The following is a 12,680-nucleotide window of genomic DNA, read 5'->3' as shown; positions in this document are numbered from 1 at the left end:
TCTATCTATCTATCTATATCTCTGTCTATATCTCTATCTATCTATCTATATCTCTATCTATATCTCTATCTATCTATATCTCTATCTATCTATCTATCTATCTATCTATCTATCTATCTATCTATATCTCTATCTATATCTCTATCTAATGGGCTGACTGACGGGTAAAAGCTGTGAATATGAGACTGCAGTCAGCTGAAATACCCTTTTCTGAGATTTTGTTTTATAAATTTAAGTCACTTTTAAATTCTGTAGCTACTGTTTATTTGTCTTTTAGATTTTTGCATTTTGAAAATAACACTTGGAATACCTGTACGTTTTTTCATTTCTATTTCTGAATTGAAAATGGAATGACTATTTGCATTCATAAAGTATAATAAATTGCTTAAATCATTGCAAAAATCCTTAAATCATGGCTAAGGACAAAAGGTTAAAATGTATCTGCAGCATATTTAGTCCTTCATCAGGGAGACACCAGCAAACTTCATTCTCTCTGATGAAGCTCTGTTACAATACTGTTTTTTTTATCATTTGTAAACATGTAAACACAAGAAAATTACTAATACAATTAATCAGTGTATTATGTTCTTTGTTTTCAGTTATATGTATGTTCTTAACATTCACTAGCTTCATATAGTAAAGAGCAGAGTTTAGCAGCACTTATTTTTTTGTCCTGTGTGCCCCTCTCTGTCTCTTCCTCTCTGTCCGTCTCTCTCACTGTCTAGTTTTATCAGATTAATGTATTTTTGTCTGACAAAACTTATCTAGCTACACTTTGACATTCCTCCAAAGCCCCCACTCTAGCCTAACACTCTCCTCTTCACAGCAGATAAGAGCAAATGGCATGTCTTCAGTGGGCTAGTCAGCAGAAGCTGCCACTTGCACTTGAACTAACTATTGCTTTTCTCTCCTGTCAAAGGGTACCACCACAGCCTCCCTTCCTCACCCTACTCCTCCTCTGGGCCAGAGGCTCAAAGACTGGCTGCATCCGGCGCGCTGTCCTCAGAGTTCCTCAACCAGGGTGCAGGCACAGTGAAGATTCTTCTGCTGGTGTGTAATGCAGCTGGAGCAGGCCAGCAGGCTGTTAGGTGAGGACTACAGAGAGGACTTTCTATATCTGTGCATTTTAAAGTTCAAAGTTACAGAGGTCATGTCTACAGTTTTACACTCTCTGATCACTGTATTAGACAAACATGTCTTGTAGGTGTGCACTGACAGACGATATCGCATCTTTTCCTGTGTGCGGTTTGTGTCAACCATCAGTGCACTTCCTCAGTGGTCAGTAACTGTAAGGGCTGTCACTTGGGGAGGACAGCCCACAGGGTGATTAATTAATTTAAGGGACAGGAACACTACACGATTGAATGCAGACAAGGCTTGAGATCTTAGGGATCAGGACTCATGGCAAACCATGCATGTTCCCCAGATCCCATGAACACTAAGAAGAGAACCATCAAATGTTAAAATAGTGCCTGAGCAACTTGCTGTAGTTGCTGTTGCTATGCTCTTTTGTGCAAAGCTAAAAAAGTAGGCGTCACATCAAACAAGCGTCTATGCTGTTGCCAGAGGTCGACTAGCCACCCCTCCGTTTCCTGGGTTTGCCAGCACAAATGAGAAAGCTGCTCAAAATATTCACTCAGAAGCTGTTCATAAGCTTATAGTGTCAGTGGGTGCAGTCAGTATTCGTGGCTCTTTTTTTCCAATAATTCATTTAACATTACTTTTTTTCTGGCTGTTTACCCCCCAAGATTTTTCCTTCACGCTCTCATTGGCTATTGCTAATTGCTTACTACTTGTCCTTTGTGTGTTCCCAAAACATAGTCTGCCACAGAAAGATCTGACTAAAGCATGTAGTGTATTTATTATGAGACCTCATATATGTTGCAGTATACATATTGGCATCACTAATGTGATGACAAGGTCCACCACTCCAATAATGTCCCTTTCCATTGTACCGCAAACAAGTCTGTAGTCAATACTTGTAGACCTACCATGTACGGTATGTGGTAGCTGTACCTTATAAACTGCAGTGCTGTGTTTATCTGCAATCATACATTGAAGTATGATACAATCCTGGCACTAGATTGGTTGGGTTTGGGGACCCATGTCAACTCAAACCGTCAGAAACAAAATCATGTAATGTCAGACATTTTCTGACGTAACAATTGTCAAAAGTCTCCGGCCCCAGGCAAAAATCTGAATTCGGATCCGCAGACTTTTACCTCAGTGCCGACTTTGGCTTTTAAGAGTTTTCAGAGACATTTGACACAGCAGAGTCATCCATCAGATAGACTTCCGTCAGTGGCAGTCACCCAGAGATCAAGAGAGTCCCCTGTGATTTCCTCCCACGCGTGCTATCAACAGAAAAAGAGACTGAAAGAGAATGAGCATGGGAGAAGAGAGCGTTCTCATGCAGATCAATTGGATGGTGAAGTTGCGTTGGAGGCTGAAGACGTTTCGCGTTTTGTGAAGAAAGTAACACTTCAGCTGGCCTTTTCTCAACAATTCCTCATGACAATCATGGCATCACAGAGCACCATGACTGAAAGATTCCAAAAGGTTGAGTTTCCTTTTGTAACTTTAAAACTAGAGAGGCCTTCAAAGACTTTTTCTACTATTTGAGTAACAACAGAACATCGTTTTGTGTTGTAAATTGTTTTTCATTGGCTTTTTGGAACAGGGTAACAGATTTTACTCAATAATGACAAACTTTTATCATAAATTTAGCACAAAGTGGACATGCAGTGGGCATTGCAGCATGATATGCGGTTGAAAAGGATGAAAAAGAAAACATGGAAAATGTTTAAGGTTTTATGTGGGAACATGGCACTCAGATATGGCACTCCATGAACTCACTATGATAGGAGATATCAGTTCATAAATATCCTTCCAGAGGCAAAAGATTACAAAATGTAGCAAAAGCTACTCTTTTTTTTGACAGTTTTACTTGATTGTTTGATGACGGAAGGAAATCATCCACAGAAAATGGTGTTTGTAATTAGGCCAATATCTTCAGTTTCACAGGAAAAAACAGCAACTGTTAAAGAACTGAGGAACAGTAATGCTGTAAATGTGGCAATTTCTGAACAACAGGTGTTTCCTGTACAGAACCTCCACATACTATAGAGGTTCTCTACCAATAAAAGATTTTCCTAGAATCAAATTTAAGAACTATAGCACTGTCCCACGTACACCTCCCTTACTGAATTTCCATTTATTCTTGAGAAAGGTCCTAAAAAAAGTTTCCTTCAGATTCATGATGGTCTTAAACTGCAGATGAAACATTGCTGAATGAAAGTCATTTCTTCTTAAGAACGGTTGGTGAATGAGGCCCATTGTTCTATAGATATTTTTGAAGAGACTTTGTTTAAGATAATCCACTTAAATATGGAAGCGACAGGTGAAAGGAGAAAAAATCAAGTTTCCAAAACTGGAGTTCAAAAAAATGATTAAAAGATAAAGAGGAAATGGGACTCTTAACAATCATGCAGACCATTTGTTAGACCAACAAAACTGTGTCCATCAGATAAACAGTACTTAAAGCTTTTATTTTTGAGTGAGAAGAAAATCAAGCTCAACTCTTGCTTAATATTGGAAACATTCCCCAGATGTTTTTGTCAATTCTTCCACTTTGAGAAGGCAGCTCAACATTAGAAGCTTCTTATTTATTTTCTGAGAACTTTTTCTGAGTTACTGAGAAAAGGGAATGGACAAAAAAGAAAATCAAACAAAGAAGCTGCTGGTGTTTTCAGAACAATGAATGAGTTGCCCCAGAGCCCAGAAATCAGTGTCACTGAACATGTTTGGGAATACGTGGATTATAAGAAACAAAAAATGCAACCAAATTCTAAGACTGAACTTTGGAGTTATCCAAAAATATGGAAAACTGAATTAAGGATGGAAAAGAATGGAAGGTGTAATAAAGAAAAATGGTATACACACTAAATGCTAAACAAATTATATTACATTTATTTATACTTCTGTAATTTTCTGTTAAATATGTGTTTTTCTTTTTCTTGAAAAATAAATAACTTCGACTTATTGACAATTTAGCCTGGGGATTATATAAATATAAGGTGGTCTCTTTTCTAGACTTTTATAGAATCTTTTAAGGACTTATGGACGTTTATACAGTTGTGCATTAAGGAAGCTTTAAATTTAAGAATGTAAACATCTTAAATGAGGAGCACTGCTAACACTAATGTGAGGAAGTTTCTTAGTGTGCTTCAGTCCTCGTTCTGTGTGTAAATTATGATTTGGCCCAGTCTTTTCTTAAGCCTACGTGTGCATGGACATGTCTTATGTAAGCTCTCTGTGATAAGATAACTATAAAACACAGTAAGAGTTCTGAAACATGCTTTTCAGAAGACATTAAAAGCCAAGAATAACTACACCCTGTGAATCTCTGTGTGTGCAGACAAGCTCATTTGGATTCACTGTGAGTTATTTGCTGCTTTATGGAGCTCCTGGGAGAAAGGTGGCCATTTTTCATTTTTAGTGACATCATATTTGCTCTTCCCCCGCTTAGCCTGCCACAAACGAATCAAACGTGACTCAGATTGATGCCAAGTCATATTTGTGAGCAGGCATTGCAATGACATGACGACAATCAAAAAACAGTGGCACAATTATTAGTTTTTAATGGTGCGATCTTCTCTCGTCTGTTCCCCCACACCCTTTCTCTCTCTGCACCACTCCTCCTCTCTCTCTCCTCCTGAGCACACACAGCAGGAGAGCATGTCAGAGTGGGCTTTCTTTCAGAAGCAGTTGCGAGCGTGATGGAGGGAGGGGAAGAGTCGGAGGAGTTTGCGGTTTGTTTTCGTTCGTGAGAGCAGGGAGTTGCTGCTGCTGTTCTGCTGGCATGAAACTACAGCAGTGAAAGCCCAGCCTTTTTCACGTTCCTCTCCAGGTGTCCTTGGTGCGCTCTGCCGTGAGCTGCTTTTGTACGTTTTCACTTTTTATGAACCTAAAACAGAACATTTTAATGACCTGCTCACGACCAGGCAGTCTCAGAGCTCTCAGCTACTGGATCGTGGTTCAGCGTTTCACATCCCACCAGCAAGAAAAGCTGGTGTACCCAGGCTAGAGTGAATGCATGTTTTGAGACTTTAATGATTTATATAACACACAAAATCATACACGTTGACATAATTGCTTTAGATAGTGAAGTTGGTGGAGTGGGCATCCTATTATTCTTCCAATCTAGTAATCTAACCATTTTCCAGTTTCCTGTTTCAGTCTACTGCCTTTTAGTCTACTGCCATACTGAATTCCAGTTAGGATTCTGACCCGGTGCTTTTGTTTTTAAAGGCCTTGATATTTTGTCCTTAATACAGTATTTCAATACTGTGCAGACAGTCAAAGTATACGTTTTTTGATTTTCTAACAGGGAACACACTTGAATAAGACATTTTCTGGAGGTTTTGGTGCACAGTTTCTATTCACTCTGTTAGCAGTGGAAAAAAGTTTAATATTTTGTAAGTAGTGGGAAAAGGTCACATATATTATGTGTCATAACTTTTACACAGGAGCTTCAGCAAGTCGGTGGTTGGGATAGTGTAGTGGTTAACACCTCTGCCTTCTACACTGTAGACTGGGGTTCAATCCCCACCTGGGCAAACACCCTACACTATACCAATAAGAGTCCTTGGGCAAGACTCCTAACACCGCCTTGGCCTACCTGTGTAAAATGACCAAATTGTAAGTCGCTCTGGATAAGAGCGTCAGCCAAATGCCATAAATGTAAATAAATGTAAGCAAGTAAACAGTAATTGTCCATTGAAAAGTGCCACCTGTCATTCACCAGAGGTCCCTAAGCTTTGCATACGGCTGTATAGTTAAGCTAAAGCACAATCACTATTGAGAAATCTACTCAAGAATGGAATCTTCATAGAACAACAGGTTCATTCGGTTGTGCCCTAAAATGCATTTCACTAATTACAGAAAATGAGTTAAACTCTTCAGCCACATTTCAGTATTGAATTTCAGTTAGGTAAGTAATACAGCTTTGTGCTTACTCAGCAAAAAGAACAATGAATGTGGTTGTGTCCTCATAAGCACTTTTGTAATTTTTTTCCTCGGTTCTTCCTTACCTCCAATTTGGTCATTGCTAATTCTGACCTGCTGGCTAGGACTTCCCATCACATGATGCTGGAAAGTTGGGAGGGTGAGGGCCGAGTGCTTTCTCTTTTTAGAAGAAGAATTCCCGCAAATTCAACCAGTCCTTGCAGCATTTACTAAAGCTCACATTATCTCTACACTAAATAAGGGAATCTGTGAAGTGCTTTCAGAATGAAGCGTGCAGCTTCTATGCTACGTGCTGAGAAGCCACAATCTCAGGCACTCCGTCAACGCGTAGGCTGTACTTAAACTAAGCTGGCCACAAATAATGATTTTGTCAGTTCTCTTCTAATCTGCTCATGCGTATGAACACTCCTTCATTTCTTTTTCATGCAGTTGTCTGCTCTATGTGCGATGACTGAGCCTTTCATAGCAATATAGATGCTAGGCGATTTTGCACTGTGTTGTTTGATACAAAGCACATTAGCTGCTGGGTTCATATTACTTCAGAGTCACAGTGCTTCCGGATGCTCTAAGTACTTTATTTAGTACATTTCCTCAGATTTCCTGAATATTCCTAAGTATATTTATATTCTATTGGCAGAATGTACATGTGGATGACTTGTCAATACATTGTAGCCAGTTTTCATTACTTCATCAGTTTGATGTTTTTTGAGACTTTACAGTTTAGTTTTTTTCCGTCTTTGCATGTTCTTGGTTCTCCCAGGTACCTTTAATTTCAAACTACCTAGGCTATATTTGAAATAAGTAAAAGCAAAAAAAAAAACAAACCAAACAAAAAGCAACTAAAATTACTTACTTTTTTACTTTTTTCAAAACAAGCATTTTAGTCTGCAGCTATTGCAAACAATGGCCCCAAAATCTTGGTGGATCTGCATAGGCCTGGGGTTAGGAGACAGTTGTGTGTCTCTCTTTTCTAAGTAAGCTGGACTTAATCTACTGTTTGCTGTGTTGCAGATCAAAAGGATGTCAGCTGTGAAAAGTAGACTAAGAAGTTTGAGTCTGAGATTTCATTGCATTATAATTCTATATGGCTGTTATTACAGAATGGTGTTATGGTGGTGTTTGATGGCTAAAGTGAGACAGCACTGTCTGGGCTAGGTGATTCCAAACCAGTGGCATAGGCAGAAATACACTTTTGTCTAAACCTATGAAAAAGTGAGTGGGCCCATAGTTAATATTTTTTAAAAATATGTTTTCCAAATGCTCCATGTTCTTCAATGTCAAAACATCAGGATATAGCCTAATGATAACAGTACTGCAGTCATAATCTAATTCAAGACTTCCATACTATGGTGATACAAAACAAATACAAGATTGTGTAAACATCGACCAGAATACAGAATTCACAAAAACACAGCAGAAACTCCGGCACTTTTCTATAACGCATGCATCTGCTCACCACAGACAGCAAAAACCAACAGGGTTTAAATCAGACAGCAGGGTCAAAAACAAGACAAACACCACAGCAGACTTAAAAGCCTAAACCTAATCATCCTCGGCTAAAGCATAATGCCACTGGGGACATGAAAAATGTTCAGGGACCATTTATGCCTTACCTTTGGTGACCTTTATGCATTCAAGCACATGTATGCTTTATCATTTTGACATGGCATATTTTAGCTCTTGTGATAAAAGGAAATTCAAAGTACAAAATCTGCAGAGCACTGACCATACCTGGAGCATCAAATCCAATCACCTGTGTGCCGGTAAAGAACTAAAGTCTGGAGAAAATAAGGGCTTTGGGGTTGGTTGATTTGACTACATTCTGCACATTCAGGATATATGTAGATAGTGTACTGAAGTTGATTAGTCGTAATACAATGACTGTGCTCACAAAAAAAGCTGATGTTTTATTGGTATCAATGAAGAACATAATGCATAATTTATTAGCAAAAAATTAGCAAAGTTTCTTGGTCATGGCTTTGCCAAAACTCTGAATATTTTTTTGAAACTCTTAAATTTGTTGTATAATTTAGTGCCTATTGTGGACACTGCTGTAGTTTGTTGTTGTTAAGAGTGAGACAGCAGGAAATGTCAATGATGTACTGTTTGAGTTGCCGGCAGCTCTTGTAGCTCCAACATGTGAAATCAGCCTGTCTTCATCCAAAAATCCATTTCTCAAATGTTACTTACTCACAGCCTTTGTTTTGCTCAGTGTCTTTATGAGTGGATTTTTGAATTTGAACTATGAAAAATCCAGATGTTGTTTGGTGTCCAGTCTGTGTTTTCCCGCACCTGAAGTTCTTTTTGCTTCAGGAACTGGTACATCCAGTTTCTACAGTTCTGATGTATTGTGCACTCTGTGCAGGGAGGGGGGTGGTTTAGGTGTTGGTGTTCTTCACAGTGTAGACCAGTAAATGCTGAAGGTCTTGGTTCTTTGAGACGTGGGGCAGGACGAGAACCTGCTCCACGCCTGTTTACCTTCTTCAGGGCATCACACATCAACTCTGCCATAGAGAAAAAGGGAGAGAAAGAGTGAGCGAGTGAGCAAGTAGGGGTAAAGGAGTAAGCAAGACAAAGAAAGAAAAGCTAAAAAGAATAAAAGACTGAAAGAAAATAAAAAGTAAAGGAATGAAAAAGGAAAAATGGGAAAATAGATAAGTAGAAAAATGGAAAGGAAGGGGAGAACGGAAGGTGGAAAGGAAGAATAACAAAGAAGAAAGGTAGAAATAAACAAAGAAAGAAGGGGAGAAAGAAGGAAAGAAAAAAACAAAGAATAGAAGAAAAGAAAGGAAGTTTAAATAAGAAAGACTGAAGGAAAAAGAAGTAAAGAAAAAGATAAAGAGTGAAGGGGAAGAGGCAACATGGTAATGCAGGGATAACGGCAGGCAGGGGTGTGCAGTGATGTAGTGGTGGGGAAAGCCTCTATTGTACCTGCGGGCAAAGTCAGAATCAAACCAAGCAGAGGAACATCAAAGCCTGTAGGAACAGAATAAAGCTCAGAGCAGCTGACTGGCAGCCCTGTCTGCTGCCAGAGACAACCTGACGATTGTACCTGGCTCTTACACCACAGTGAAACCCCAGTATAATTAATTGTTTATCGCTGAGCGGCCCTGTTCTTTTCTACATGTGGTTTGATTTGTTTTTCTCTATTCATTTCTTTGGCAGTGGTAGAGGCTCTGTTGTGTGGAGAATTCTGGCAGCACATGTGAATGATGCACTCCCACTGGAGCCAAGTGTGGCACAGATTGCAGGGATGTTGTCGATTTAAACGGAGAGCATTGTTCAAGCTAATATGCTCTAATATATCTGGAGTATTTCCACTGTTTGGATGAATGAATAAGGGAGCTGCTCTATATGATCACAGGCGTGTCCTGAGCCACAATGGATGTTTAGGTTACCTCCCTGCTTCCATCTACTTTTATGTGTATATGTTTCCTTCTCTCTCTCTCACACACACACACTCGCACACTCACACAGACACACTGATTATATTCGCTCACTCACAGGTCTCACAGCCTCTTGCTGTACTATTCCACTCTCTCATTCTCGCATGCACATTCGCACAAGCTTAGTTTGGGTGAATTTATGGCCAGTATGTGCTGTACAGTGTCTTTGTGTTTCAGTGATAATGTGGCAGGAAATGAAGGTTTCCATTAACATTCAGGAAGCATTCTGACCTCACAATGATCTTTAGTCTTGACTCGGTGCACCACGATCAAGTATTTTGCCATGATCAGTTCACTTGTTTTAGTACAATATATTATTATTAGAATTTTATTATGATTATTTTTGGCCTCTACACGAAACACATGCAACACTGTGATGAATCAGAGACCACCATTCATTCATTTAATCTCCAGTCAAAAAAGTAAAAGTATGTTTTCCACTGTCAGGGAAAAAAGCAGAAATCACATATTTAATTGAAAAATATACTTTTAGTTGTTGAAGCTTCTGTGCAGTTTTCTGTGTTAATGTATCCACGCTTCACCTTTATTACAGCTTAAATTCACCTTAGTTGTTTTTTTCACTCTACAGTGGCTAGCGCTGTCGCATCACAGCAAGAAGGGCCTGGGTTTGATTCCCAGGCCGGGTGACCAGGGTCCTTTCTGTGTGGAGTCTGCATGTTTTCCCCGTGTCTGCGTGGGCTTCCTCTGGGTACTCCGGTTTCCTCCCACAGTCCAAAGACATGCAGTCAGGCCAATTGGACATGCTAAATTGCCCCTAGGTGTGAATATGTATGTCTGTCTGTATGCCCTGCGATGGACTGGCAACCTGTCCAGGGTTTATCCTGCCTTCTGCCCAATGACAGCTGGGATAGGCTCCAACACCCCCTGCGACCATGAGGGAAAAAGCGGCTTAGAAGATGTGTGTTTGTGTGTGTGTGCGTGTGAGTGGGTGTGTGTGTGTGTGTATATATGTGTGTGTTTTTCCACACCTCCAAAGTTCCCTCTTAGAAGCTGGTTGCATTTTCTGCTTCTCACAATCTGAGTAATCCCAAACAGATGCACTAAAGTTGAGGTCTGGACTCTGGGTTGGTCAGTCCATTGTTCTGAAAAACCAGTACCTTTTTTTATTTTTTATTTTAGTTTTTTTGTCTAATTCCTTTTCTTACTTACAGCTGCTCAAGAGTTACATACCCTTTCAGATTCATAGTGTTGTCTTCTCACAGTGGAAGGATGGACAGAAACACTAGTGTTTTTTTTTTCAGATCTGAATCAAGAGTGAAGCTTGATTTTCTCGTCTCTCAAAAATGAAAGTTTTAAGTACTGTTTATCTGATGGTGACATTTTTGGTGGTCTACCAGGTCTTGCATGGTTGTTAGGAGTCCCTTTGACTTTCCCCAACCTTATGCAAGTGGATTATTTTATATAAAATCTCATTTTAATGGCTGTTTTGAAACACGTGGTGTAATCTCTGACTTGTGCGCAGTATTGTAATTGTGACTGGAGTAGTTGTTATTATCACAGTAGTGTGTTATAGACAGTAAAAATACAGCTTTGACTGTGCTCAAACAGACTTTACCAACCACCCTGTACCCCATTATTAATGGTGAGTTTCTGACAACAGGATCGCTGCTGATCCGGTGTTATTTGGTTATTTGGTATTATTTGGGTGGTGGATCATTCTCAACAGAGCAGTGTCACTGTCATAGTAGTGGCATAGTAGTGTGTGGTTCTAGTTAAAGATGTCATGACAAACATAAGCGAATACCGATATCCGATGCTTCTTCTTTAAGTTGTAAAATGTGCTATTTTTAATTGAAGCACTTTTCCTAAGATCAGATGTAGGATGAAAGTGGACTATCATGCTAAAAGTAGGTGATGATGATAAAACGACTCAAATGCTCAACTACCCCACAGGAAGAAATACAACATTAACAACATCCCATAATGCAGTGTGAGTGTGATACTTGGATAGATTTGTTACAGGACAGAGTCAGATTCATTTCTTTTGCCCTGTGATCTCCAACCCAGCATTTTTTGCTGAAATCAGCCCAATATTGATACCTCCTATTGAATCAGTGCCATCTCTATTGCATAAAAATATCCAGCCAAGGACTCTGTGGTCAGAAACTAACCACTGATGAAAGGCTATTGGATGCGTCATCATTTGTGCTTTAACAGATGAGCTACAGTCTCTAACTGTACACCATCAAGGTGATGGTAGGTGCTTCTGATAAAATGTTCACTCATATCTATACTAACCTCTCTTTTTCCACAGGTTTGGTCCTCCATTCTTGATGCGTGAGGACAGGTCAGTTTCGTGGGATCAGCTCCAGCAGAGTATCCTCAGTAAGCTTTACTACCTGATGATCAATGGGGCTCAGCCGCAGGTAATAATATGGACGATATGGCAATATATAACAATTATTGTGATAAATTACATCACTGTTCATTTATCTTTTCCTTAATAGTGTGATTTTCCCTCAGTCTATGTTTGCATAGTTTTTCATAGCCTTTTAAAAATGTGGCAGTGCTGCTTTACTGGTGTAGCTTGTTTGCAAGCCTTTGAAATGCTAAACATACACGTTGGACTGGTGTATCAGTCATGGACTATTCCTGGTTTTGGACTAAATTGCATTTTAACTGCTTTTATAGAGTAGACATGGGCTAAAGCTGGGTTTGGGATATTGTGTGTGGTGAAAATGTCAAGTATCATAATGCTGTATTGTCATATCACAAAGCCACAAACTCAGATGTCTCTCTGCACCTCAAGTCTAACAGCTCCCAAACTCCCTAGTCTCTGATTAATGCCAAATTTGTTGATATCCACACAACATGACTGTAATCTCTAAACCAAAGCATAAGCAAGTGGCCTCTTCTGCTTTGATGCACCTTGCTGTGCATCTCTGTCAGATCAATGATGTCCCACAGCAGTTTCGCTGTCGCTCATACCGCTCCCTTATCGCGGTGCCGTGGAGCTACTGAGGTACACGCCAATTAGTGCATTAGCATTGGAAAGGCCGGAAGGCCTCGTTAATAGAAACGACTTTGCATGCTATTTAAAACGACTGGGTTTATTTTTAAATCTCAGAACCACCAGTTATTGCTAGTGGTAACAAAAGTGTGATGTAATTCCTTATTAATTATTTCTCACTCGTAGCTCATTGATAGAAGCAGAGAAGTTCTTTCAAAAGTGTAGATTCTAATCTT

General features: G+C 39.6%; 1 protein-coding gene across 1 annotated transcript in view; it reads left to right on the top strand.

The window, feature by feature from the left end:
* Positions 1–12,680, top strand: part of usp43b (ubiquitin specific peptidase 43b) — a 154,896-nt gene that overhangs the window by 99,930 nt on the left and 42,286 nt on the right. The window contains exons 7-8 of the mRNA XM_017705676.2: positions 920–1,088; positions 11,749–11,860. Coding sequence (XP_017561165.1) covers positions 920–1,088; positions 11,749–11,860 — 281 coding nt within the window. The remainder of the gene's footprint in view (positions 1–919; positions 1,089–11,748; positions 11,861–12,680) is intronic.

Source organism: Pygocentrus nattereri, chromosome 14 (genome assembly GCF_015220715.1).
Source record: "Pygocentrus nattereri isolate fPygNat1 chromosome 14, fPygNat1.pri, whole genome shotgun sequence".
Classification (NCBI taxonomy): domain Eukaryota; kingdom Metazoa; phylum Chordata; class Actinopteri; order Characiformes; family Serrasalmidae; genus Pygocentrus; species Pygocentrus nattereri.
The sequence above is the reverse complement of the archived record's forward strand: the minus strand, read 5'-3'. Positions and strand labels throughout refer to the sequence as shown.